Source organism: Podarcis raffonei, chromosome 8, assembly GCF_027172205.1.
Source record: "Podarcis raffonei isolate rPodRaf1 chromosome 8, rPodRaf1.pri, whole genome shotgun sequence".
Taxonomy (NCBI): Eukaryota; Metazoa; Chordata; class Lepidosauria; order Squamata; family Lacertidae; genus Podarcis; species Podarcis raffonei.
Window position 1 is genome coordinate 7,004,894 of NC_070609.1, and position 27,279 is coordinate 7,032,172.

Here is a 27,279-nt window from a genome sequence, read left to right on the forward strand (position 1 = left end):
AAATTATGGGCTGGCTTCTGGGGTCCTGTAAAGGGCTAGGGTGGTTTTTTTTAACATCACCCAGACATTATCTTATTTTAATCCAATTTTAAATGGGCAATTTAATATTTGTTTTTTAATCTGCTGAGACCTACTCCGATTTTCTTTTGGAAAGGTTATATAATAAAAAGCAACCAAAGACACTGACAATCCAACAGCCCAACCAGAAAAGGCCCTGCATGCGAGGAAGTGCTTGAAGGAGAGGAGCAAAGAGACACAATATCCTGTCCTTAGATCAAGGTGCTAGAATTTAATTGCCACTTATAATAGCTTAATGCAAAACAATCAAGGCAAAGCTTAAAAGTACTCTTGCAAAATTGCAACCTTCCAGAGGTCAAGAGGGTTATCAGATAACCCCCTCGGGACAACCACTCTCCCCAACTGCCTTTCTTGGCCACGCTGGTGCCAAAGAAAGAACCTGTTCTCCAGGAAAAAGAGCGAGAGGGCATAATTAAGACCAAGGCTGGTTTTGTTCATCACTCCCTCCATTGGCCTTCAGACATAGCACAGGTCAGTTGGAAGTTAATAAATGAAACATAAATGAATGGAACTCAACCCCAAATAAATATTAATATTGCTAATTCAAGAATCCACCTTCTTGCTCATGATTCCAGCAATTTAGGGCTTCAATCAAACACCCCCAAAGTCAGCAGAAAGACTTTGTGCGTTGCTACCTGGGCATCTCTTCACTTCCATTCCACAACCCAGCTTGGATTCCCCACTTCATTATCTCCCAAGAATATTTCTGTTGATCCCGGGCTTACAGAAGTCAAGTCAGGCAAGTCAACAAGCCACAAGGATCACTCAGCCTGTGGCCACGTTGATTTTTAATTCCTCCACAGCAAACGTCCCTCCTGTCCTGTCAAACCTCTTCACTCTTTGCTGTCAGGAGGCTTTTCCTCCTTTGGGGATGGCTTTTCCTTCTGCTCCTTGGTTAGAGGGTGGGAGGCACTTGCCCCGCCCGACTTGGCATCTATGGCAGCGTGCTCCTTTTTCACCAGTTCCTCCAGCTCCGTCTGAAAGAAAAGAAATCAAGCTGGGAATCTCACTGAGAGACAAGGTAGAATGGAGCTGCTATAAGGATGGCAAGTCTAGGTAGGAGATGAGACAAAACCCAAATGCAACCTGTTTATGTTTGAGCTGGGCTGCACCCCAGCGGCCCCTTAACAGGATAGGTACCTTCCATCCCAGCAGCTCGGCCAAAGCCAGGCAGCCCTCGTCACAGTCTCCAAGCCAGGCAACATCCCTACAAGAGAAGATGGGAGACCCACACAAAAGAATTATGCTTTAGTGAACAACATACAGTGCTCTCTAAACACTCAAAACAATTCACGTACATTCTTTCGGGGTTCCTTGCAAGGTCAGTGTTATCATCCCAAAATTACAGATGGAAGGGAAGAAGAAGAAGAAGAAGAAGAAGAAGAAGAAGAAGAAGAAGAGGAGGAGGAGGAGGAGTTTGGATTTGATATCCTGCTTTATCACTACCCGAAGGAGTCTCAAAGCGGCTAACAATCTCCTTTCCCTTCCTCCCCCACAACCAACACTCTGTGAGGTGAGTTAGGCTGAGAGATTTCAAAGGAGTGTGACTAGCCCAAGGTCACCCGGCAGCTGCATGTGGAGGAGCGGAGACGCGAACCCGGTTCACCAGATTACGAGTCTACCGCTCTTAACCACTGCACCACACTGGCTCTCACTGGGAAGGAGTCAAAGAGAGAGTGGCCACCATCTGTGCTTCTAGGCTACTGTACTCACACACAAAGCGTTAACAGTGCAGATTCAAGAGAGGGTACAACCCAAACACCATGTCCTCTTGCCCAAGAGCCTCCACTTTACTAACTGCTCTGTTCTGAGCACCACACCATTAAACACCCCGGGCCCCCACCATCCAGTGGTAGCATCATTGGCTCAACTTCTGTTCCCAGCCCAGTCCCAAAGGTCACGTGCCTGTATGCCTTCTCTGAATCAAAGTCCATTCCACAGCCGTAGCCCATCAGGGACATGAAAGGATCACTCTGCAAAGAGACAGAAAGCATAAAGAGAGTCTCTCAATGGCTCCAAGATGGTACCTATCACTGGGAGGGAGAGGGAATGACTGTTTCATGGATTCTTCACTGTCCTTATCAGTATCATCACACTGATTAAGTCTTAAAGTTAACTGTCTTCATGGAAGGCTCCAATTCTGCCCCTATATATCACTTGCTCAAGAGACTAAGTTGTTGTTGATATCTTGGGCAAGTTTTTGTGCAACTGTAAACAAGGTCCCCATTAGCACTCAACTATGAAAATAACCATTACTGGAAACTGGATTTGCACAGAGTGTTGAAGTCATTAAAACCACAGCCTCTAAACCTTGCTTGTGTGTCCCACCATTCCTAATGAGAGCAGAGTAGATGATGATGTCAGGAAAATGTTCTCCCTGCTCCAATTACAGTAACAAAAGCAATTATTCCAGTACCTGAGAAGCTTTTCAACCCAGAATACCAAATCACAGAGGGCTATAGTCTGTACCACACCTGATCTTACCTCTCCAGTCTTCTCCTTATTGATCAGGAGCCGCGGTGTGTTTGTTGGTACCCTTGAAAGGAGAAAGGAAAAAGGAAAAAATGGCTATGGTAGTGTTGCTTTAACAAGCAATAGTCACCCCTCAGCCACAGTGCCTACATGGCAGAAGTTCACCTACCTGCTGACGAGAGAGGCAAAGGGCTGGACCTGCAGGGAGGTGCCCATGATAATAAGCAAGTCCACGTTACGGAAATCCTGCAAGCGGGAGGGAAGGAGAGGGGGGGCTGCTGTGAAGGATTGTGAGCACCACAGAAATACCGCCACAGGCTCCCTAGCTATGTTTCAGTACCTCCCCTCTCCTCTCCAAAACCATAGAGGCTATTTGCACCCTTTGGGTGCATTGCCCTGAACCCAGTTATCATCTACTGGCTGGGCTAGACAAGCCACATGATTCGAACATAGTTACATTCATTACAGTTCACGGGAGAATTCTGTGGTTCAAAGCCCATGAGGGTGTAAGCAATTGCAGCTCTTCAGCAGAGAAGAAAACCACAGACTCCTGGAATGCATGAGCATTAAATGCTGGCGTGCTGCACACAGAGTGATTTCTGGCCACAAACTGAAGTGTGCTGAGCTAACAAGCCCACAGTGAACAATGTAAGAGTTGGTTATAACCTATTTACAGGGCTGCTCTGAATGCATTAATTCCTCTCAAGCTTCTTTGGTGCAGGGTTTTCCTTAACCCCCTCCACGAAGACTTCTCTTTTGTACCTATTTATAGCCCAATCTGCTGTTTCCATTTTCCCTACCCCTTGATAAATGTTTTACTAATCCCAGCCATCTAGAATGATATAGTAGGCCTATCATAGCATTACACAGCCTACAGATTTGGCTCTGTGACAGATTCACGGAGATCCAGCTGAGAGCAAGGACAATGTTTCCAGGGGTAGTCACTAAGGGGACTCCAACCACTGAGATCACTGACTCTCCTCTCACTCCAAAGTGACTGAGCAGGTGACTGTGCAGCTCTCTGCTGCAGGCCTCCCCCATGCGAATTATGGAGGGGTGCAGTTCTGAAGCTGCTCTGCACATTCACAAGGTGAGCTGTGCTCCCATTTCTGGTCAACACTTCTTTTTAAAAAATCCACGTTCCTTCTTTACATAAACCCTGGGAGGCTTACAACATAGTAAACTGACATAACCCAATCAAAATACATTAAAAAAGCCACAAAATTTACCACCGATTCAATACCTAGTGCATTTGTGCAAATTTCAGCAGTTAACGTAAGGATCCGGAGGTCATGGGGCTTTGCAGACCTGTGAATATGGGGCTACAGGAATCCTGACTGTGAGGGAAAAGCAACCAGGACACTTACTGACTGCATCAGAGAGAAGAAACGAGAGGGCAGGTTCTCCCCAAAGAACACGATATCTGAGTAGAGAAGGGGGGAAAGTCAGGACTGCATGAGTGGAGAGATTCTGTGAGAGAATAGACTGCAGCTCCTTGATAATCTCAGTTTTCCTTTAAATGAAGGATTTGCTGAACAAATAATCTTAATTGGGATCCAAGAAGGAGAAGTACGAGGAGGTCTGAGAAATGTGTTATTTAAAAGTACGGTTTATGAAATTTATGCCTTTGTTTAATGTTTCTGTTTGTTTTGTTTGTTTGTTTGTTTAAAAAATTGGAAAACTTAATAAATATTCTTTTTTAAAAAAAAGATAATCTCAGTTTTCATTAGAAACAAAAAACAGCTGCAGCAAATTTCTAACCCCTCTGCCCTTGTGTTTGAATCAAATCTACAACAAAGGATTTTGAGATGTGTTGCGGGGAGGGGACTTGGGATGGGACCTTTCAGAAGATAAACTCACCTGGCTTCACAACACTTTGACATTTCTCACACTTTGGAATGAGAGATGAGAATATCTTTTCTGAAAGGAAACAGACAATAATAATAAATTTTTATTTATATCCCGCCCTCCCCAGCCGAAGCTGGGCTCAGAGTGGCTAACAACAGTAAAATGATACAATATACTAAAATCATTTCATTATAAAATCAATTCAAATCAGATTAATGGCAACCACTGGGCTAGAGTTCTGTGAGGATTGGCAAAGGAGGGAGTCAGGCTGTGCCCTGGCCAAAGGCCTGGTGGAACAGCTCTGTCTTGCAGGCCCTGCAGAAAGATGTCAAGTCCCGCAGGGCCCTAGTCTCTTGTGACAGAGCGTTCCACCAGATCGGGGCCACGGCCAAAAAAGCCCTGGCTCTGGTTGAGGCCAGCCTAACCTCCAAGATGTTTTTGTTTGAAGACTGTAAGGTCCTCTGTGGGACATACCAGGAGAGGTCTGTAATGCTAGAAAATGTAACTGAACGCAGCCCACGGGCAGTAAGCACATTTTCTGACACACCCACACTTGCCTCCTTACTGGGCAAACAAGCAGCTACTCTTTTATACCTTGGGTGACGGAGTTGACACACTGAAATCACAGGCAGCAGTGGCTCCTTCAGCAGAGGCATTCACACAGTATGGAAACCACGGTTATCTCACCACCAAGAAGTGGCAACCTATCACATGTTGCTTCCTCTCTACCAAAAGGTATCAAAGTCACGTCCAAGAGATTCGGCAGGATTTCCCCAAAGGAAGTTCTCTTTCTATTGTATACCCCTTCAGTCCTCCCTCTAGGACCCCATGATTGCCCACCCCCTGCCCTGCAACACACACACACACACACACACACACACACACTATGAAGCATCACCTTTCATCCACTCCAGGGTGTATGCCTTTTTGCAGCCGGAATGGATGCAGTGGGAAGTGAAGAAGGTGCCGTGAGCTTCCACGAGGTCATCCTGATCCAGGCCAGCCACCCGCTCCAAGGTGTCTATGTTCTGAGTAGGACAGAGAAAGTGTCCAGGACAAGTGAACGGGAGAAATTCTCTAAGCCCAAATGGCTGCCCACATAAGAGCTAAAGTTGACTAGGGGCAGCGAGCAACAAGGAGCACAATTCTAAGAGATGCTCCTCATGTGTCAAAGACTCCTGCTCTGTAATAGGGCAAAGAACTGCGATGCCCATGGGAACAGAGGTCAAACTACTGACTGAGACAAGTGGTTCTGGCATTGGGGCTGCATATCCTTCCTGCTGAAGCATTTTTACTATTTGTATGCCACGCAATGAAGAAAGAACCAGGAATGGCTACAGGGCTGGTGGTCAACTCTGCTTCCAATGAGTTCTGGGATGCTGGCCATCTAGAGTGACTTCTGGAAGCAGGGTTGGCCTGCAGAGCAATACCACCAGGCTCACCAGATGTTCCCAACATTTTTAAATAAAAAACCCTAAGTCCTCTAGGCTGAAAGATTCACTTGCCCTCTTTTGTGATCCACCAGAAGGTTGGTTTTACCCACCTGTGTGTAGCAGCGCAACAGCATCCCTTTCTCCTTCAGGAGGCGCATGAAGTAGTGGCAGACCGTGGGCTGAAAAAGAGCAGAGCCCCAGGCTAAGCCACTATTCTTGGAAACAGATGTGGTAGGCGGTGGTTTACTGGAACTCAAGGAACAAGGCTGGCAACAGGGTAGGCATTGCTGGGCACTCCTGCAAGGGCCACACTGCTATTCTCTAGAGCTTCCTGGTCCTGCTGCTCCTGCTCTTTCCTGTTGCTGCCTATTTGCATGCAATTAGCATTTTATTAGCCTCAACCAGAACCAGGGCCTTTTCAACACTGGCTCCGGCCTAGTGGAACGCTCTGCCTTATGAGACCAGGGCCCTGCAGGATCTGATTTCTTTCCTCAGGGCCTGTAAGACAGAGTTGTTCCACCTGGCCTTTGGCTTGGAATCAACTTGATCCCCTTCCCCTCTTTCCTTTTTTTCTTTCTCCTTCTGTGATGGAACTCCTATTTGGGGACTTCCCTGGCTTTTTTCTTGCCCAGAAGGACCAGTCTGGATAGTTGGCCTTGGTGAAGATTTGACGTTTTCATCCCCAAAAAGTTTTCGATTTGAGTTTCTACTGAAATGAGGCTGCATTTTAATGTTGTATTTTAATCTTGTTTTTAAGTTGTATTTTAATCAATTGTTTTATACCTGGTGTTAGTTGCCCTGAGCCCGGTCTTGGCTGGGGAGGGCGGGGTATAAATAAAATTTATTTATTATTATTATTAGAGAAAGCAAATGGGGCAACATTCTTCACTTCCCCTGTGCTATCCCTACGAAGCCCAGAGGTTATGGGCAAATGGGCAGCAGTGCCTTATAGATGTAGGGGTGTGGGGGCTCAGAGAGAGGGGTCCTCCACTCCCCAAACCAAGAGCTAGTACTGCAAAGCAGGGAACAAGGATTAATCAGAGAGAGGAAATAGAGACCCAGAATTCCAGGCCTCTTCCCACCAACAGGAGCCCTCTTCTGGATTCAAGATCCACATCCCCTCAACTCATTTGAACTGGGAAGAAAACCCTGGAGAAATCCAGCTCCCATCTTGCTCCACAAACCAGAGCTGCAAACAGGTATACATGGCTTTGACACAAAGCTGCCTCCTACATATGCTGTGCTGAAAATGAGGAGGAGACATATAGCTTTCCCTTCTTTAAATCCATGGCACCAAGTCCAAAAGAAGTGAACACTTCCCTCAACAGTTAAAAGGGAATTGCTGAAAAAAATCAAAATGTCTCAAACATCCCATGAGACTTTAAAACATCAAGGAAATCCACAAACAAGTTAGAAGTTACAGTCCTGGCTGAAATCTGGGGACAGAACCTGGGAGTCCTGACCTCCCTAACCGCAAACCCTCCCAAAACATATGATATCCAATCCCCTCTCCCTGAGCCATGTTTTAACTCTAAATTAGGGACAATGCAAAAGAAAGCTTACCTTGAATTGCCCTGGGTACAGTTCTCGGGCCAAGGCAAAGAATGGCTCCGGGTGTTGCTAAATCAAGGCAGAGAAACACAATCAGTCGCACAAAGAGAAAATGATAAAACGTGGTGTTTTCAGCTGATGCCAGCTTGCAGGCAGATGGCTAAGTGTGGTACCTTGAAATAGCTGATCTCAAAGATGGCTTCAGGGTACGGCAGGTTGTACTGCTGCAAGTTGGCGTAGAGCCCCGTGCCTGGTGAGCGGAAATCAGGTATCCCTGCAGCTGAGAGGCACCATGTCACAATATTAAGAAATTCAGTAGCTGGAAAATCCTACCAGAGACTTGCCCTACCCACCGGCCCCAGTTAAGATTCATCTGATGTGTGCATGTATTGACACCAGCATTAGTTAAGCTGGGAAGTGTGTTTGCTGCTTTATTGGTTTCAACCCCAGTACAACAGAAGAATGGAAGAAGAAACTATGGATAGTTCAGTTGTTAGAGCAAGAGACTCTTAATCTTGGGGCCGTGAGTTTGAGCCTCACAGTGGGCAGAAGATTTTTTGCACTGCAGGGGGTTGGCCCTCGGGGTCCCTTCCAACCCTTTGATTCTATGATTCAAACAGAGAACAAAAAAAGAGCCCTGCTAGATCAGTCCAGCTTAATAATAGAGTATGACCTAAGCCAATTATTTTGAAAAAATCACCATGAAGGACACTTTCTACATTGACTTGTCTGTCAAGAAAATTCCTCGTGATACAGAGGGTTCTGAGACAGGTTTCAATGTGTGCACATCTCACAGGGGACAATCAACAGACCTGTTGGGTTTCAGCATTGCCCTTGAATACACCTGATTCTTCCCTGATAGGTGCACATTGGCAGGGAAGATCAGGAAACTGCCTGGAAGGCTTTTAAAGCAGGCAGCTTAAAAAGAGGCCAGACTGGTCACAAACGATATTTCAGGCGAGGGATATCTGTATCAAGTGCTGATCCAATTTAATAGACTTGGTTATCAATACTGGGTAATGATTCCTTGACATCAGACAAATAGCTTTAGCCACCCTAAATACTACAGAGTTTTAAAATATACACATGCTAGGTGCGCAGCCTTTAGCTACTTTATCCTGGGAGGAGTCATGGCTCGGTGGCAGAACGCATGATATGCATGCAGAATCTTTCAGGTCCAATCACATCTCTTAGTTTATAAAACAAATCTCTGGTGTCAGGACAGGAAAAGACCTTTGCTTAAGACCTTGGATAGCTGGTACTAGGCTGCAAGTGAACCAACAGACTCAGCAGAAGGCAACTCATTCTACGATGACCCTCATCTCTGGAAAGACAGATGAACATTTCAATTTAAGAAGTGTCAGAGACCCCATAGGTGGGATTATATATCACTGTTGTGACTAGAGAGGCCTCTGACACATACACACATTACATGCTGGCCAGAAACGCAGCCTGCTCTATTCCTTCCTTTTGACACAACCAAAAATAATAAAAGAAGCGCATGCTCAAAAAAGCCCTTGTGAAACTCACCAGTTGAGATTCCTGCGCCCACCATACATACTACCTTCTTGCCTACGACAAAAAAAGAAGGAAGCGCTTTTTAAATCTCCATTGTTTAGATGATAACAGTCTCACACTTAGCCCCAGCCCTGTAGCAACACTGTGGGCTCCTACTTTTGGTCTTTATTTGTTTCAACTGGTTTACACCAGTTGTGGGTGCTTTAGCTGAGATTCCTGCATTGCAGGGGGTTGGACTAAATGACCCTTCAGGTCTTTTCCAACTGTAAGGTAAAGGGACCCCTGACCATTAGGTCTAGTTGTGGCCAACTCTGGGGTTGCGGCGCTCATCTCACTTTATTGGCCAAGGGAGCCAGTGTACAGCTTCCAGGTCATGTGGCCAGCAGGACTAAGCCGCTTCTGGAGAACCAGAGCAGCGCATGGAAACGCCGTTTACCTTCCCGCCGGAGCTGTACCTATTGATCTACTTGCACTGTGATGTGCTTTCGAACTGCTAGGTTGGCAGGAGCTGGGACCGAGCAACGGGAGCTCACCCCGTTGCGGGGATTCGAACCGCCGACCTTCTGATCCGCAAGTCCTAGGCTCTGTGGTTCAACTCACAGCGCCACCCGCGTCCCTCTTTCCAACTGTACAATTCTATGATTTTATCTGCAAGCCACCTTGAGTAAGGGAAAGGATGGGGTATAAAGAAATATATAAAAATTATTAGTCTCTTTAGAAACGAAAAAAAGGCTGAGCTTTGGCCCAGATTAATTTTCTAAAAGAGGTCTGTTTCAGCTTTATCTTAGCACTGCTTCATCTCAGTGTTTTTTTGGTGGCTTGGCAAAGGGCGTTAAACCAAGAGGCTGCCAGAATTCCACCCAGGTCCAAGCCCACCTGAAAACGGAGTGCTGGCTTACATTTTTCAGACAGCATGAACCTGCTCACACCATCCAGCGTCAGCTCATCCAGCACCTTCTCAGGCTTCTCACTGCCTAAGCCCAGTGTTCGGGACAAGAGGTTTCGTAGAAAATCCACTGGCAAGAGAAAGAGAGAGATCCATAAAGTTAGACACAATGAATCTCAAACGTCCAGAACCTCTGGACTATATTATGAGATCTTGCCTGCAGAAAAGTTTGTGTTGCTCAAAAGCCTGCTATTATGCACTGCTAATGATCTCCAGTCAGAACTAAACCTTTCATTACGACGGAAAGAGATACCAGTAGTAGGAATCTGAGGGGCAAGGGGAAAGACCTGTGTTAGAAACTGGTTCTTCCCAATAACTGCTTCATTTTTCAACACAAAAGATCAATAATGGATGTGAGACTGCAGCTTCCCCACCCAGAGACTGACAAAAAACATTTTGGCGACAAAGACAAAATTTTAAAAGTAGTAAAAATAGTAAACAAAACTGACCAACTTGCTGCCCAAGGTTGCCCAATGATTGCTTAATCATAGGGTCAGCCCCACACCTTTCTGAAAAAAAGCTTTAAATACAGAAGGATTTTTAGGAACTTGAAAGGGTCTCCTTGGTAGCTGATTTAACTCATGAGTTATCAGATATGGGAAGGAATGTGCACTGCTAACCTGACGGCTGAAATTCCAAGTGCCTAAAAATACATTGCTTCCAGTCTGCAACTGTTGTCAAAATAATGAACCACCGGCTGTTCTACAGGAAAAACTCATGTACTTAAGTAAAAATAGATATTACAGCACAACCCTAGCCCAGTCTACTCAGATGTAAGTGCTACTGAAATCAATGGGGCTTACTCCCAGATAAGTAGGGTTAGACTGGCATCCTTAGCCAGAAAATTACACAAGTCAAGGTGACATAATGACAGTACATTTTCAGATTTATGCAGGTATCTGTGGACTTTATTTTGTATACTTTGTAGTCAACTGCATCACTGATGTAAACATCCACCCGCACAGGCCCAAACCCATACGTAGGAGCCCCTCAAATGGGACACCTACTTTCAGTTTCACCAGAAGCTCCGGCTTCGTTGTCAGAATCTGAATCCTGTATAAAAAATAGGAAGGAAAGGTGAATGAAGTTGAAAAAGGTTGTTTCTAAGCTACTGTGAAGTTTGTTTTACTGTTTAACCTTAATCTACCATTGCATAACTAAACCTCACTACTTATTGCTCCTCCATGGCACTTAACAGTTCACTTGCTCACTTCTTTCTGACATATGAAATCTCTTCACCATGGATCTACACAGAGAACACAGTGGCCACAGCCACCTAACAGTAATTAAAATTCCCAAAGGTGAAATTATGAGGACTTATCCACACCTGCCTTTCCTCCAGTCTTTCCGGGCACGATCCTCTCTGTGCTTTAAATCTCCGAGTCCAAGTGCTTTCTTTTTTCTTTTTCGCTCTGGAGCGTTCCCCGTGAATACCCACTCTTTAAAGCTGAATCAGAGCAAACAGTGACCTGCTGGAAACCCCAACTGACGTTTGCTCTGACCGAGCGCTGAAGAGAGGGCTTGGAACGGTCTCCCTCGGGGAGGATGTGGATTCTCCTACCTTGGAGGTTTTTAGGCAGAGGTTGGGTGGCCATCTGCCATGGATGCTTTAGCTGAGATTCCTGCATTGCAGAGGGTTGGACTAGAGAACCTTTGATGATACCTTCCAACTCTTAGGATTCTCTGATTCCTTCCTCTACAATGTCATATATTAAATTTACAAACCAGTTGTTCCTTCTTGGGATCTCTAACAGTCGAGGCATAACCCATCTGCGCTACATAATTCTTAAAATGTGAATCAAATAACGCAGAAAGTGTTGTGCTGGATCAAACCAAGTTCTTTCTTAGGGAAGTTTGTTTAGGGAAGTTTTTAATGTTCAATGTTTTATCGTGTTTTTAGTATTCTGTTGGGAGCCGCCCAGAGTGGCCGGTCCCATCAACCGACAGGTGCTCACCAGCTCACCATTGGCCCAGCTGTGGGAAAAGGCCTCCCTTGCATGACCCTAGATAACCCTTCCTTTTTTTTTAAGTGTTTATTAATTTTCCAATAAGAACATCCAATTAACTTGTCATATCAAATTAAATCCAATAAAAATTAAAAAGTCCAATTGTCTTCCAAACTGTAATCTTAAATTTTTTTTACTTCCTACGGTCTGAATTCCAAAGCGTTTTCCACATCATAGTCCTACGTCTTATGTTTTCATAATTCCAAATCATGATTTTATCCTCCACGTTAGTCTCTGGCTCTGTGACCCTCAATCATGTCAAAAGATGACCCTTCCAACTCTACGATTCTACTGTATGAGTAATAATAATAATAATTTTATTATTTATACCCTCCACACCCATCTGGCTGGGTTTCCCTAGCCAGTCTGGGCCATAGTTAAGGAGGTGAGGACAGGTGCCCCACCTAGGCCTGAAGTCACCTAGGCCTCAAAACTGTCCAAAATTCCTTTTCTGTCTTCTAAAAATCCACAGCTAAAGTTTTCCTCTGCTTTCTCACAAGATGCTGTGGCAAAGGCAAAATGTTACTTTTATCAGCACGAGAAAGCTTCAAAAAGCTAATGAATAGGCTCTGTTCAAAGCAAGCCTGAGAACTGACTTTTATCTCATTCAGTTGCAACATCTTGGACATGCTGAACCGCAAGGCTTCTCATCCCCCTTTCCTGGGAAGGGTGCCAAGAGTCCACAAGAGTCCCAAGACAGGAGCTTTCTGTTCATGCTCAGGGGAACTCATGAGGCAGGACTCTAGAGGAGGAGGAGAAAGGGGAGGGAACTGGAAGGGGAATATATACTCTGTGCAGATGGCTGTGAACTTGTGCTTGTTTTGTGAATCTATCACACTTGCTCCTTCTACCAGTTCATGGATGGAGAAATAAAGCTTTTTCTCTAAAACTATTCCTTGAGTGTCTGTTGACTCCCATTTCCCTTTCCCGGGTGCAATACTTTTTCCCACCCGAGGGCAAAGGCTCATAAGGATACATCTTATTCCGAATAGGATTCCTCGCAAGAAAAGGGAAAAGTTGACAGCTATGCTCTGGGCGTAACCAAACGTCAGACATTTAAAAGCTTCCTGATATGGGGCTGCCTTTGAATGCCTCCTGAGAAATGCGTGGTTCTTTTGATCAACTTGAAAGTGCAAAAAGAGAAGGGCGAAAAATAGACTTTGGTCAAGGCAGGAGGATGCTTCTTGGGAGAAAAGCAATGACAAACCTAGACAGCATCTTAAAAAGCAGAGACATCACCTTGCCAACCAAGGTCCGTATAGTTAAAGCTATGGTTTTCCCAGTAGTGATGTATGGAAGTGAGAGCTGGACCCTAAAGAAGGCTGATCGCCGAAGAATTGATGCTTTTGAATTCTGGTGCTGGAGGAGACTCTTGAGAGTCCCATGGACTGCAAGAAGATCAAACCGGTCCATTCTGAAGGAAATCAGCCCTGAGTGCTCACTGGAAGGACAGATCCTGAAGCTGAGGCTCCAAGACTTTGGCCACCTCATGAGAAGAGAAGACTCCCTGGAAAAGACCCTGATGTTGGGAAAGATGGAGGGCACAAGGAGAAGGGGATGACAGAGGACGAGATGGCTGGACAGTGTTCTCGAAGCTACCAGCATGAGCTTGACCAAGCTGCGGGAGGCAGTGGAAGACAGGAGGGCCTGGCGTGCTCTGGTCCAGGGGGTCACGAAGAGTCGGACACGACTAAACAACAAAGGCAGGAGGAAGGGGGGGAGGGGCAGAGGCTTTTCCTGTTGAACTTCTGCCTGGCAGGCCCGGGGGGAGGAGTCAGACCACACCTTTCCCCCCCCAACCACCCCCCACGGGAGATACGAGAGAGGGAACCCCACCTCCCACCCAATTCCGTTTTCCTTTGCCAGCTTCTCACCGACGAGGCAGGGCCCTTCTCGGCCTCGGCCTCTTCCTCGTCCTCCCCGGCGGCAGCGGAGGCGGCTTCGGGCTCTGTGACAGGAAAAGACACAACAAAGGGCGAGTGTGAGGAGGAGGAGGCGGCGGCGGTTACTTCAGCGCTGCGGGGCTCCGTCTCCCGCTCCCCAACAAACCCCCTCACAACAGGCTACCTTCCCGGCTGTCCATGGAGCCGCTGTCGGGTCCCCTGACAGGAGAACTTCAACCCCCAGGAGGCACCGCGGCGCGGCAGCCAATCGCCAGCCAGGCTCCCAGCATGCACCGGGAAAGGGTGGTTGGTGTTGTTTTCAACCGTCGCCGCCGAGGAGCGAGAGGGGGGAATCCCGGCATGCCTTGCGGCGCCGGCAAGTAACGTTAAAAATGGGTCGCTGAGGGGGGGAATTGCTTTTTTTGCGTCTTCAAACTGCTTTTTTTGCGTCTTCAAACTTCAAGTAGCGTCCTTGTGTGAAGAATAGGTGGTTAAAAATAAAGGGGAGAAAGAGAAACTGCCCATGGGAACTACCGCTCCCGACGTGCCTTGCGAGAGAGCCAACATGGCTCTTTGAAGTGGGACGAGGGACCCGGATGCTGAGAGGCCCGGGACCACAGCTCCCGGCATGCTTCGCGGAAAAGGGGAAAGAACTACGACTCCCGGCATGCCTCTGTGCGACTGCGCCGACCAGACGCCAGTCTGGGGATTCCCCAGGCCGCTGAAATCCCCCCTGTGAGGCAGGAGCGACGGCGGGGCAGCGGGTCGCTCAGCCCGGATTCCCCCTATGGCCCTGCGGCCCTCCAGGCCTTTCCTGTAGGCTCTCTCCCCCGCCATGGCCTCCGAAGCTGCTGCTCAGGGCGGCCCGCGGGAGCCCAAGCGGGTGGAAGGCGACGACTGGTGCGACAGCGGCCTGGGCTCCCTCAGCGAGGCCCAGCTGGGCCAGATCCAGGGGGACGCGGGCCTGGTGGGTCCTGGCGAGGGGGAGGAGGGGCCTGGGCGCCGGGCCCTGACCCCTGACCCCGGCCCCTCGGGCCCCACTGGCCCTCAGAAGGCGCTCTTGGAGGAAGAGGAGGATGACCTGGAGCGGCTGGACTCTGCCCTGGGAGACTCCCTGAGAGGGGACGAGGACGTGGGCGCCATCGTGGACGGCGTGGGAGCTGTGCGCCTCGAGAACGGGGCCTCGGCGGTGGTGGCCCCCGAGGCCTGGCTGCACCACGTGCTGGGCTTTGTCACTGAGGATGGGGACACGTACGTACAGTGGTACCTCGGGTTACAGACACTTCACGTTACAGACGCTTCAGGTTACAGGCTCCGCTAACCCAGAAATAAGACCTCGGGTTAAGAACTTTGCTTCAGGATGAGAACAGAAATCGTGCAGCAGCGGCAGCAGGAGGCCCCATTAGCTAAAGTGGTGCTTCAGGTTAAGAACAGTTTCAGGTTAAGAACTGACCCCCAGAACGAATTAAGTTCTTAACCCAAGGTACTACTGTAGATCGATATAGGTATAGTGGTATCTCAGGTTACATACGCTTCAGGTTACAGACTCCACTAACCCAGAAATATTACCTCGGGTTGAGAAATTTGCTTCAGGATGAGAACAGAAATTGTGCAGCGGCGGCGTGGCGGCAGCAGGAGGCCCCATTAGCTAAAGTGGTTCTTCAGGTTAAGAACAGTTTCAGGTTAAGAACTGACCTGCGGAACGAATTAAGTACTTAACCTGAGGTACCACTGTACTGTGTTGGAAGGAAACTGGCATCAGAAGGCTTTTTCATAATAGGGGGACGGAGCTGCAGAGTTTCCCGGTCTGCCTTGGGTCCGCGGCGACTGTACCTGAGCACCAAACTCTTCTGAGCCTGGGCACGCTGGTATCGATCTGCCTGCTCATGAATGAGGATTTCGGGTTTTTTTGCTCGGGAGGCTCCCTGTGCCTGTAGTGGCTGCCAATTCCGACCACCGCTATAGGCACCGGTGGCTGATGAGGCTTCTTCCAGCTGTTGCAGTTCAGGGGCTGCCTTCTGGCCTGCTCTTTTTTTTTCTCCTGACAGGAACTATCCGCTGTGATTGATTCCTTCACCAGATCATTTCGTGCTGCTTTTGCATTTGCACAGAGATGTCAGGGCATCTTGAAACATAAGCTGTGCTATAAAAACACACCTGGTACGCCTAATCAGGTGACAGGAATTCTGTGCAGGTGAATGGATGGGCTGGTGGAGGAATGGTCTCTCTCTCCATTCTGTCCCTGTCTGTTCCCTGGGTTCCCGTTCTTACTTTGCAATAAGCTCTGCCTCCTCCCCACAGCGTGTTTGGAAAAAGAGAGGAGTGTTTTGTTTTTTACCAGGCTGCTAAGTGGCTGGTATTTCATTTTGCATGCTGGTCACAGAGGAGGGGGCTTTTTTCCTTCTGTAGCCAGCATGAAAGCAGGTGACTCAGAGCTGGATAGTAAGCTAATTAGCTGACTACTACTTTTTGTGGGCTTAGGACGCGGGTGGCGCTGTGAGTAAAACCTCAGTGCCTAGGGCTTGCCGATTGCATGGTCGGCGGTTCGAATCCCCGCGGCGGGGTGAGCTCCCGTCTTCAGTCCCAGCTCCTGCCCACCTAGCAGTTCGAAAGCACCCCTAAGTGCAAGTAGATAAATAGGTACCGCTTTATAGCGGGAAGGTAAACGGTGTTTCCGTGTGCTGCGCTGGTGCTGGCTCGCCAGAGCAGCTTCGTCACGCTGGCCACGTGACCCGGAAGTGTCTCCGGACAGCGCTGGCCCCCGGCCTCTTAAGTGAGATGGGCGCACAACCCTAGAGTCGGACACGACTGGCCCGTACGGGCAGGGGTACCTTTACCTTTTTACTTTTTGTGGGCTTATTTAAATCTCAAAATTAGAACAAAGACTTGACTAGGCCTGATCAGATCCCATGCAAGCCAGTATCTACTATGTCCTCTTCTGGGTTTTGTTTTGTTTTTTGCCGGGGGCAGGGGTAACCCTGCAAAGTGCCCTTTTATGAGCACTGACTGTTCTGTTGGCGATACTCTGCCTATTTCTAAAACAACACAAATGAGAACTCTGATACTAATCCTATGCACACTTTTGGCCTTAATTCAAGCAACAACATATAGGGTAGAGCTGCAATTTATTTTTTAAGTTTCTAAACATCTTCTGAGTTGGAGAACAGTTTGTTCTAATACAGTCCTCTTTTTGAAAACTCTGGACAGCCACAAAATGATGGAAGGCTGCAGCCGCATGAGGTCTCCTTGTTTTGTATTCCCCGTCTGTGTTGGAAAATGTTTTATTTCCCCCCCTGAGCGATAAGAGACTTTTGCCCCTCTCAGCAGCCTCTGTTATTTCCTGTTGTTTCCAGAGCTCTCCACTTGGCCGTCATCCATGAGCACGAGGCCTTCCTGGAGTCCATCCTGCAGTACACCCAAGGGACGGATTACCTGGATATTCAGAACGACCTTGGACAGGTTGGATTGAGACACGCTTTTGCTCTGCTCCGATGTGAGACTCAGTTTCCCGAAGCTCGTAACGCACGTCGGGAGGAGCCATGAGCCCTCGCTGTACAGAACAGCAGTCTGCGTAATTATGCAGACTTAGAAACCTGATTTAGAACTTTTAAGTTAAAAAATTCCAAGGCAGCGTGCATTGAAAACAAGGTTGGAAATCGCAAAAAAATAGCAAAGGAAGGCATTTTTTAAAATAGGTCTTAAAGCACAGAGGAGCAGTAAAACAGCAAATGAAATCAAAAGTCTTCACCAGCAACCTAAAACTTAACAAAACAAAAGCAGCAGCAGTACCTCTCCCAGGTTTCTCTCTGGGTAGCATTTGTTTCACCCTTAAAAGGAGAAAGGAGAAATGCTTAGGAACGTAAGAACTAACTCAGATCTTTGGTCCATCTAGGACTACAACTCCCATCATCCCTAGCTAACAGGACCAATGGTCTGGGATGATGGGAGTTGTAGTCCCAAAACATCTGGAGGGCTGAGTTTGCCTATGCCTGATCTAGCTCAGTATTGTCAGTGTGGTGTAATGGTTAGAGTGCTGGACCATGACCTTGGGAGGATTCCCACTTAGCCAAGAAGCTCATTGGGTGACCTAGGGCCAATCGCCATCTCTTAGACTCGCCTACCTCACAGGGTTCTTGTGAGGATGAAACAGATAGGAGAATAATGTACACCACCTTGAGATCCTTGGTATATAAATGTAAATTATTATTATTATTATTATTATTATTATTATTATTATTATTATTACAACTAATCCAGAATGCGGCAGCTAGACTGCTGACAGTCGCCGAGACCATATAACACCGGTCTTGAAAGACCTACATTGGCTCCCAGTACGTTTCCGAGCACCATTCAAAGTGTTGGTGCTGACCCTAAACGGCCTCAAAGGCCCAGTATAACTGAAGGAGCGTCTCTACCCCCATCATTCAGCCCAGATACTGAGATCCAGCGCTGAGGGCCTTCTGGCAGTTCCTTAACTGCGAGAAGCCAAGTTACAGGGAACCAGGCAGAGGGCCTTCTCGGTGGTGGCACCCGCCCTGTGGAACGCCCTCCCATCAGATGTCAAGGAAATAAACAACTATCTGACTTTTAGAAGACATCTGAAGGCAGTCTTGTTCAGGGAAGTTTTTAATGTGTGGCATTTTAATGTATTTGTAATCTTTGTTGGAAGCCGCCCAGAGTGGCTGGGGAAACCCAGCCAGATGGGCTGGGTACAAATAATAAATTATTGTTATCATCATCATCATTATTATACTATACTGGCTGGCAGCGACTCACCAGGATTTCAGGCAAGATTCTCTCCCAACCCAACCTGGAGATTAAACCTGGAACTGCCTGTTTGCAAGGCAGGTGCTCTACCTGAGCTTATTGCCTTTTCACTCATGATGAGGAAGGGCCTCTGGCGCATGCACAGGTTCATAGGGGAGCAAGAGGTCGCTCCAATTCCTCTTTTCGGAGTCCGTATAAGACCGTCAAGGTTAAAACCAACCCGTTGTATAGTTCCTGAAAATGCTTAAGATTATGACATCTGGAAGGCCACAAGTTCCCCACCTCTGCCTTGTCATCCCAGGAGCGAGGGGCATTTTCTCATAGGCCCATATAAGTTCAGCACAAACAGTTGGGCCTGGTGAGTATTTAAGGTCCCCAACCCTAATCTGCGGGTTGCCATCCGATTGGATTTTATTCTGATCCTGATCTGATTTGAGGATGTATTTTAATTGATTGTCTGATTTTACGCTAATGTATTATACATTTGATGTTAGCCGCTCTGAGCCCGGCTTTGGCTAGGGAGGGCGGGATATAAATAAAATTTATTATTATTATCATCATCATCATCATTATTATTATGCAAGTGGCTCTTCTCGAACTCAGGCTCTTTCTCGTTTTCTCTCCCCCAGACAGCACTTCACATCGCGGTCATCCTGGGGGCTGCCGATTTCGTGAGCAAGCTCGTGTCGGCGGGAGCCGGTCTGTGCGTGCAGGAAAAGGGCGGCCACACCGCTTTGCATTTGGCGTGCCGAGAAGGGCAGCAGGAGTGCGTGCAGATCCTCCTGGCGCCGCATGTTGCGCAAAGGCCCTGCGAAGGGAGCAGCTTTCGGGCCCAACTGGACTGCACCAATTTCGATGGTACCTCTCCTGGGTCCTCGGGGGAAATACTTGCTTGGTCTCGTTGAAGTCCTCCATAATATGGAGACAGTAGGGTCTAGCGAAGAGCAGGTTTAAAATGCCAAAAGTTTCTAGTCCTTGTGAGTATCGGGGGTGGGAGAATGAGATGGATCAGCATGGATCTTCCAAACTTTAAATACCGTATTTTTTGCTCTATAAGACTCACTTTTTCCCTTCTAAAAAGTAAGGGGGAATGTGTGTGCGTCTTATGGAGCGAATGCAGGCTGCGCAGCTATCACAGAAGCCAGAACAGCAAGAGGGATTGCTGCTTTCACTGTGCAGCGATCCCTCTTGCTGTTCTGGCTTCTGAGATTCAGAATATTTTTTTTTTCTTGTTTTCCTCTTCCAAAATCTAGGTGCGTCTTGTAGAACGAAAAATACGCTATTTAAAATATCAGACTTGGAAGTTGGCGGGCAGTTAAAGAGGAATGCATTCGTTTCCACCACTTGTGGTTGAGGATTTGTGAACTTCGCATTCTTTTGCTTTATACACTTTTGCCTGTTTTCCATCTCCACCCACCCGCTTTTTCCCATCTTCTTTTGTTCTTTTCAAGATTGTGCTGTTCCTTCCTCTTACTGCAGCGCCTACCTCAGTTTTTCCCTTAGCTTGAGAACCAAACTCTGAATTTTGCAGCAGGAACAATCCAGTTTGGAGGAATGCAAATGTATTTGATCCCTATCATTTCTTAATTTGGGATTTCCACATGCCATTTTGTGGTGGTGGTGGTGATTATAAATCTGTATTACACAAGGTAGTTTCTCCACCTCAGTGCCCAGGCAGCTGCAAAACTGTGTCCCATCTCTCTTTCCGTAGGTTACACGCCCCTGCATGTTGCCGTCTTGCGGAAAGACTTAGATGTGGTCAGTCTCTTAATCTCCGGGGGAGCTGATCTCAACAAACCGGTTAGTTTCAGAGGCGGTGGTGAAGTAGACACACATAGGTGATTATCCTGCAGGAGGTATGCACGCTGTTTTCCCGTACACTTGAAAAGGAACCCTCTGTGTGAGGTGTTCCCAAAGTAAAGGAAGGATTGAACTCTGATTAATAAGAATACACACAGAGGCTTGAACCAGCAAGACTCTGGGAAGGGTGCGTATAATAATCTGTCTCCACCCTCTGGCCCAGGTCGTTTTATTCACAAAAGAGTTTTTTACAGTGTTCGTAAGAACCAATCAGATTTCTTCTGAGCATTTCAACAAACCCCACGTGGGGACAAAGTTAAATTACAAACACTAGTTAAGCATGCATACTTTTGGGGTAAATAAATTGAGAACTACAAAGGAGTGCATCCAGCAACCCTGGAGGTCATAAACAATCAATACACATGATAAGGAGGATGGCCAGGAGGACAGCGATCATTATCACCTTTATGTGAAACCTGTTTCCTGGCCCTAAGATTAACATCCTAAGATTAACATATCAGAAAAGCTACAGCAAAGAAACTGCCCACTGTCTTTGATGACCCAGGAGCCTGCCTGTCGAAGTGTGTACGTGACTTGTGAAGAAAGAAAAATGGAACAGGGATGCAGAGGTGTGGATTGATCAAGAATCATATCAAAATAGTTTAAACCCAGTCAACGCAATGCTTTCATTGCTGACACAGATGGCTTACTCTATATTTGCTATAATTCCTCATAGCAATTCCCACCAGGTCACTACACTGGGTAACAACACAAAGTCATCCTTCCCCTACCAGCACCTTTAAGAAGCGTGTTGAATTAATTCCCCTGTGAATTAGCAGCAGTGGGATAAGAAGAAACACTTCAAAAAGAGGCTTTAGAAGATTAGATAAATTCATGGAGGAGAGGGTTACCAGTGGCTGTTACCTATGCTGGCTCTTGTGCTCAAATGCTGCTTATGGGTTTCCCACAGGCCTCTGGTTGGCCCCTGTGAGGCCAGGATGCTGGACAAGGTCTGATCTGACACCAGTGTCCTTACCTCTGATTTTTGTCTGCGTGAGCTCCGCCCCTTTAGCACCGCCTCTTCCCCTTTGTGACTCTGCCCTTCCTTTCAAGAAGCGGTCAGTGACACTCCAGTGCCCCCTTTGCCCGCCTGGTGCCTCCCAGCTGCCTCTGACTACAACTTCCAGCAGCCCCAGCAAAGGCTGGACTAGTTAATAATAATAATTTTTATTTATACCCCTCCCTCCCCAGCTAAGGCCGGGCTCAGGGCGGCTAACAAGCAATAATAAAAACAAGTTGAATGAATACAACTTAAATACAAGATTAAAATACAATTAAAATATTGAAACATTAAAAGGCAGCCTCATCCCAGGAGGAGAAAGGAAAAAGAAAAAAGAAATAGGGGAAGGGAATCAAATTGGCTCCAAGCCAAAGGCCAGGTGGAACAACTCTGTCTTACAGGCCCTGTGGAAAGAAATCAGATCCTGCAGGGCCCTGGTCTCATGAGACAGAGCGTTCCACCAGGCCGGGGCCAGTGTTGAAAAGGCCCTGCCTCTGGTTGAAGCTAATTAACTTCCTTAGGGCCCAGGACCTCTAGGGTGTTGCTATTTATGGACCTTGAGGCTCTCCATGGGGCATACCGGGAGAGGCGGTCCCGTAGGTACGAGGGTCCTAGGCAGTGAAGGGCTTTAAAGGTCAAAACCAGTTAGTGGCTCAGCTGGGGCAGATCCATGGCTCCCGACGTACCTGCCAACCCCGGAGCTCCCAGCACGAGCCGCTTCACCTTCTCCCGTCTCGCCGGCAGGAGCTGAGCTGTGGGCGGAGCCCCCTTCACCTGGCGGTGGAGTCTCAGAACCCGGAGGTGGTCGAGTACCTGCTGCGCGCTGGAGCGGACCCGGAGGCCCGCATGTATGTTGGCTACACCCCCATGTACAGCGCCCTGCACCGGCCCGACCAAAAGATCCCCCAGCTCTTGCGGGAGTTTGGCTCAGAGGAGCCAGACTGGGACTCGGAGGAGAGTTTGGACAGCAACAGCGAGGTGAGTTTGGGCCCCAGTTAGGACCCCCCCCCAAGCTATGAGATCTGGGGCTACAGGTGCTTCGCATTTCCTTCCCCCCCCATATATTTTATAAAAATGGTTTTTATTAAGAGTTTCAACATCATAAATTATCAAAAACATATCATCTTCATTTCCCCCCCTCCCCCAAGAACCCCCCCCCCCAGACTTCCCTCAGCTCCTCTCTCCGGTTTTTCAACACATATTATTCTCTGCATATTATAGAATCGTAAAAATCCTTAAATTGCCTGTCTATTATGTTAACAATAATAAATTTGGGTATGTTTATTCCAAACCTGCCAAGGAGCCCAAATCATTTTTGTTTGTTTTTTTAGTCATTTGTAAAAGGTTCCCATTCTTCTTTAAAGCCACAGTTATTGTGGCCTGTAAATACGAAGGGTTCCATCGTCTAAACCAGTGGTTTACCAACTTTTTTTGACCCACTGCCCCCTTGGTTCTGTAAACTCATCCCCAGTTCCCCCGACCATGAAAAAAGCATTATTCAGAATAGCGGTTTGCACAGCTCACTAAGCGAGATAATAACACAATAAAATTCCAAGCAGTAACAATTGCACATTTTTTTGCAAAATCCAAGTAAAACTATTTAATGTAACTTAACAAAATTCGAATCCCCGTGACGGGGTGAGCTCCCGTTGCTCGGTCCCTGCTCCTGCCAACCTAGCAGTTCAAAAGCACGTCAAAGTGCAAGTAGATAAGTAGGTACCACTCTGGCGGGAAGGTAAACGGCCTTTCCGTGCGCTGCTCTGGTTCGCCAGAAGCGGCTTAGTCATGCTGGCCACATGCCCCGGAAGCTGTACGCCGGCTCCCTTGGCCAATAAAGCGAGATGAGTGCCGCAACCCCAGAGTTTGTCACGACTGGACCTAATGGTCAGGGGTCCTTTTACCTTTACCTTTAACAAAATTGATTGAATTGATCCAGTGATACCAGCTTTTCCATTTCTGGTAGTCATTTACACCTCCAGTGCCCGCCCCCTCTACCCCCTTGGCTCTTAGTGCCCCCTGTAGGTAATCCCAGTGCCCCCTGGGGGCAGTACCACCCACTTTGGGAACCGCCAGTCTAAATTCTGTAGTCTTGTATAAATTTACCAAGCCCTGAGCAACTTAGGCCCAGAACACCTCCAGGATGACTTGAACCCTTCCACTCCAGCTCGATCACTGAGATCATCTACAGGAGCATTGGTGGTTGTTCCCCAAGTTAACGAGGCTCATTTGACAGCGAGGGGGTACCCAAACTTTTGAGCTCTTGGCTCAGTCCTGTGAACACCCTGTCAAGGGAGAATCAGCAGGCACCTTCCTTGCCAGCTTTTAAACACCTGCCAATAACCTTTCTACTCTGGCACGAAAAGGGGCGAAAATGACCCTAAAAGCGTGCGAAAACATCAAAAATGGCGCAAAACCAGTGTTTAGCAATCTTGCGAGCCTTTGCAAGTGCAATCAGGGAGCCCTTGTGCCAACCTTTGAAGCCGGTGGAGAGTTGGAGTTTGAGCAAGGAGGTTTGGAGGGAGCGATTGTGGTGTTTGCAGGCTTTTTCAGCGGTGTTCCCAATATATGCAATTTCACTTAAACGTGCGGTTGCACAGAACAGAGCCCCCGCGTAAATGGGGAGTTGCCTGTATTGCAAGTTCAAGGCAGCCAGGGAGAGGGCCTTCTCTGTGGCAGCCCCTAAGTTGTGGAATTCCCTCTCCACAGAGATGCACCAAGCGCCTTCAGCCATTCAGCTTTTGGCAAATGCTAAAAACCCTGCTCTTTAAATCCTGGCCTTTGACCCTTGAGCTGTGGGTTTTCAGGACCCGCCCCTATTCCTGTGACCGCACTCGGCTATAAATGCTGAATTTTAATTGCTGCAACCTACCCTGGTGAAGGGCAGGCAGTGAATTCAACGGTGATAGTGACCTTTGCCCCCCACAGTCTGCGGGAGTAAAATGGATGGTGCTTTTTTTGTTTTTGCACTGTTTTGCTGAGTGGGGGGTGAGTGTTCAGACCCCTGGGCTCTCACTTGTGGGGTGCCTCAGGGTTCTGTCCACTCCCCCATGCTTTTCAACATCTACATGTAGCCATTGGGAAAGATCATTGGGGGTTTGGGCTGGGTGTTCATCAGGATGCAGATGACACCCAGCTCTACCTCTCTTTCAAATCAGAACCAGTGAAGGCGGTGAAGGTCCTGTGTGAGTGTCTGGAGGCAGTTGGAGGATGGATGGCGGCCACCAGATTGAGGTTGAATCCTGACAAGACAGAAGTACTGTTTTGGGGGACAGGAGGCGGGTGGGTGTGGAGGACCCCCAGGTCCTGAATGGGGTAACTGTGCCCCTGAAGGACCAGGTGCGCAGCCTGGGAGTCATTCTGGACTCACAGCTGTCCATGGAGGCACAGGTCAATTCTGTGCCCAGGGCAGCTGTTTATCAGCTCCATCTGGTACACAGGCTGAGACCCTCCCTGCCCGCAGACTGTCAAACCAGAGTGGTGCATGCTCTAGTTATCTCCCGCTTGGACTACTGCAATGCTATGTGGGGCTACCTTTGAAGGTAACCCGGAAACTACAGCTAATCCAGAATGTGGCAGCTAGACTGGTGACTGGGAGCAGCCACCGAGACCACATAACACCGGTCTTGAAAGACCTACATTGGCTCCCAGTACGTTTCCGAGCACAATTCAAAGTGTTGGTGCTGACCTTTAAAGCCCTAAACGGTCTTGGTCCAGTATACCTGAAGGAGCGTCTCCATCCCCATCGTTCTGCCCGGACACTGAGGTTCAGCTCCGAGGGCCTTCTGGCAGTTCTCTCACTGCGAGAAGCCAAGTTACAGGGAACCAGGCAGAGGGCCTTCTCGGTAGTGGCACCCACCCTGTGGAACGCCCTCTCACCAGATGTCAAAGAGAAAAACAACTACCAGACTTTTAGACGACATCTGAACGACGACACCCTTCAGATTAATTATTAATATTTTGTTGGAAGCCGCCCAGAGTGGCTGGGGAAACCCAGCCAGATGGGCAGGTTATAAATATTATTATTATTATTATTATTATTATTATTATTATTATTATTATTATTATTCCCAGGAGGAATATGATGACATCGTGATCAACCGCGGGCATTAGAAGACCAGGCAAGGGGTCCACTTCATCTCCCAGGCTGTGTTCCGTTAACCATGCCTCCGCCTCTGGCAGCCAGCTGTGGTTTCTGTAGCAACTGCATTCTTCACTGTGAGCTAGATCTGACTTATTTATAGGGGCTGGGGAAGGGGCTGGGGAGGGAGCCGCGTCGTCTGCCGAAGAGAACGCTCCCTTAGCTCCATTCCAATTTACGCTCCATTATTGGTTTGTTTTCCTGTCTGTTCCCAAAGTTCTGATGACTTCTGTTTTTTGTTTGATGTCCAGAATAATAATAATAAAAAAGGTCTGTATTGGGGGCACCTGATCATCGCTGCTTTGGCATCTCTGAAACGAGTACCCTGTAGGTTTGAATTCTTCCCCGCTACCTCTATCCCCGCTAGCTTGAGAGATAGGAAGGAGCTAAACCACATCTTGGTGTCATCAAACGCACATCTGAGCTGGGTGGTGTGTCTGTCTGATTCCAGACCCAAAATTTGGATGTTCTACATTGCCTCGAGTTCTGTTTTAAAACACCTCTTTTGCTGTGTTTGGGGATTTTTGGCAGGGTTTTGGCCCGGGTTAGGATTCAGCCACCCCCCAGCTTAACCCACTAGATCTTACAGTAGCGATGACTCAAGATTGATAGGTGCATATATATGTACACACACACCTCTCCACCGTGAAATACCCTCTCTCTGCAACCCAGCTTCCTCGTGAATTTATTTCTTTTTAGGTCCCCCGGTGTTCATTTGCTCAAACCTCGCTTTTATGGCTCTTCTCCTGCCTGTACATTGAGCCTTGTTTAGGTTGGGAATGGGTTGGGCCAGAAGACTGGGGGTGAGAGTAGGAACAGATTGTGGCAACTTCCCTTCCCCCCCCCCGCCCTCCAGTAGATGGACCAGGACTGTGCCTTTGCTGTATGTGAAGGAGAGCTCCTCCAATCAGGTAGTGGTTGTATGTCCTTTGTCCCTCCTGCCGCTGAGAAACCAGCCAATCGCCTCCACTTCCAGGCTTACCCTTCTTTTCATCCTAAACATGAACTGCTATCGTGCCCTGAGCCATCTTCTGCAGCCTGTAAGAGCCTCCCTGCGCCAGCTTACCCATTTGCCCCCCTTACCCCCTGCCCACATTTGCCCTCTTTAACCTCCCTCCCAAGCCTGCAGCTTGCAGACAGCAATCTTTTCCATCCCTCTGCCCAGCCAATGCCTTGAATCATCTCTGGGCAAGTGGGGAAGATGTGGGCAGGCTGCCCGGGCCATTGTGCTTTCCAGGAACTGGGTCACTAAGACCCAGGGACCCTGGATTCCTTCCTCTTTCTGGGTCTACTGCTGCTGCCCATGCTGTACTCCTGGTTCGTGCTATTGCGCCACCTCACCCTTCCCCCTTTTGCCCTTTTCCGCCACATTTTGACTGCCAGCAGCTGAGTGCCACGTTCAGGAGTGGGGAAGAATAAGTTCTCTTATTTGCCTGGTGGCCATGAGGTTACCAGCCTCATATTAGGCAAGGCCAGACTGATACTGCCATAGCTTTTGGTTATGACTCCCTTGTGAAAGCCCCTTGTTTGTGATTTTCAGCTGGGGAATGGGGGTCTTCTGTTTCCCTCCATTGGAAAGGAAACTTCTCCTGTTCCCTTAGAACTGAAGCTGTGACCTGGTGTGTGGTGTGTGGCAGCCTTGCATGGGGCAAGGGACCCTTCCCTTCCCACAGACAGCCAAAAGGGTCTGCCTTCTGGTACAGCCAGCTGCTCAAATCACACCTGGCTCTTCTAGCCGAGATTCCCAAAGGTGATTGCACCCCAGCTCCCATCATCAGC

The 27,279-nt window shown here is 48.0% G+C and overlaps 2 protein-coding genes across 3 annotated transcripts; one reads left to right on the forward strand and one right to left on the reverse strand.

Annotated features, from left to right (window-relative positions):
• Positions 1–269: 269 nt before the first annotated feature.
• Positions 270–14,030, reverse strand: SIRT2 (sirtuin 2). Of its 2 annotated transcripts, XM_053401857.1 has the most exons (16): positions 13,920–14,030; positions 13,727–13,800; positions 10,854–10,899; positions 9,800–9,916; positions 8,913–8,954; positions 7,556–7,662; positions 7,395–7,451; positions 5,942–6,010; positions 5,297–5,426; positions 4,411–4,470; positions 3,918–3,973; positions 2,720–2,796; positions 2,563–2,614; positions 1,984–2,051; positions 1,219–1,285; positions 270–1,055 (listed from the first exon to the last, which is right to left on the reverse strand). In XM_053401857.1, the coding sequence occupies exons 1-16, from the start codon at positions 13,933–13,935 to the stop codon at positions 912–914; spliced, it is 1,182 nt and encodes a 393-aa protein (XP_053257832.1). In that variant the 5' UTR covers positions 13,936–14,030; the 3' UTR covers positions 270–911. The 2 variants fall into 2 exon arrangements, with proteins under 2 accessions (XP_053257832.1, XP_053257833.1); XM_053401858.1 differs by lacking the exons at positions 13,727–13,800; positions 13,920–14,030 and adding an exon at positions 11,408–11,796.
• A 398-nt stretch (positions 14,031–14,428) lies between these two features.
• NFKBIB (NFKB inhibitor beta) lies at positions 14,429–25,756 on the forward strand. Its single transcript, XM_053401860.1, has 6 exons — positions 14,429–14,986; positions 17,089–17,194; positions 19,132–19,360; positions 20,214–20,302; positions 22,107–22,340; positions 25,434–25,756. Exons 1-6 carry the CDS (start codon positions 14,571–14,573, stop codon positions 25,470–25,472), a joined length of 1,113 nt encoding a protein of 370 aa, XP_053257835.1. The 5' UTR covers positions 14,429–14,570; the 3' UTR covers positions 25,473–25,756.
• The last annotated feature ends 1,523 nt before the right edge of the window (positions 25,757–27,279 follow it).

Excerpts from the sequence above, each read along its gene's own strand:
- SIRT2 (XM_053401857.1), bottom strand. Across the intron at positions 6,011-7,394 it reads TGTACCCAGGGCAATTCAAG|CCCACGGTCTGCCACTACTT; the intron begins GTAAGCTTTCTT and ends GCTCTTTTTCAG. Across the intron at positions 3,974-4,410 it reads TCAAAGTGTTGTGAAGCCAG|ATATCGTGTTCTTTGGGGAG; the intron begins GTGAGTTTATCT and ends TTCTCTACTCAG.
- NFKBIB (XM_053401860.1), top strand. The coding sequence starts at position 14,571 with ATGGCCTCCGAAGCTGCTGCTCAGGGCGGCCCGCGGGAGCCCAAGCGG. Across the intron at positions 14,987-17,088 it reads GTCACTGAGGATGGGGACAC|AGCTCTCCACTTGGCCGTCA; the intron begins GTACGTACAGTG and ends TGTTGTTTCCAG. Across the intron at positions 20,303-22,106 it reads GAGCTGATCTCAACAAACCG|GAGCTGAGCTGTGGGCGGAG; the intron begins GTTAGTTTCAGA and ends TCTCGCCGGCAG.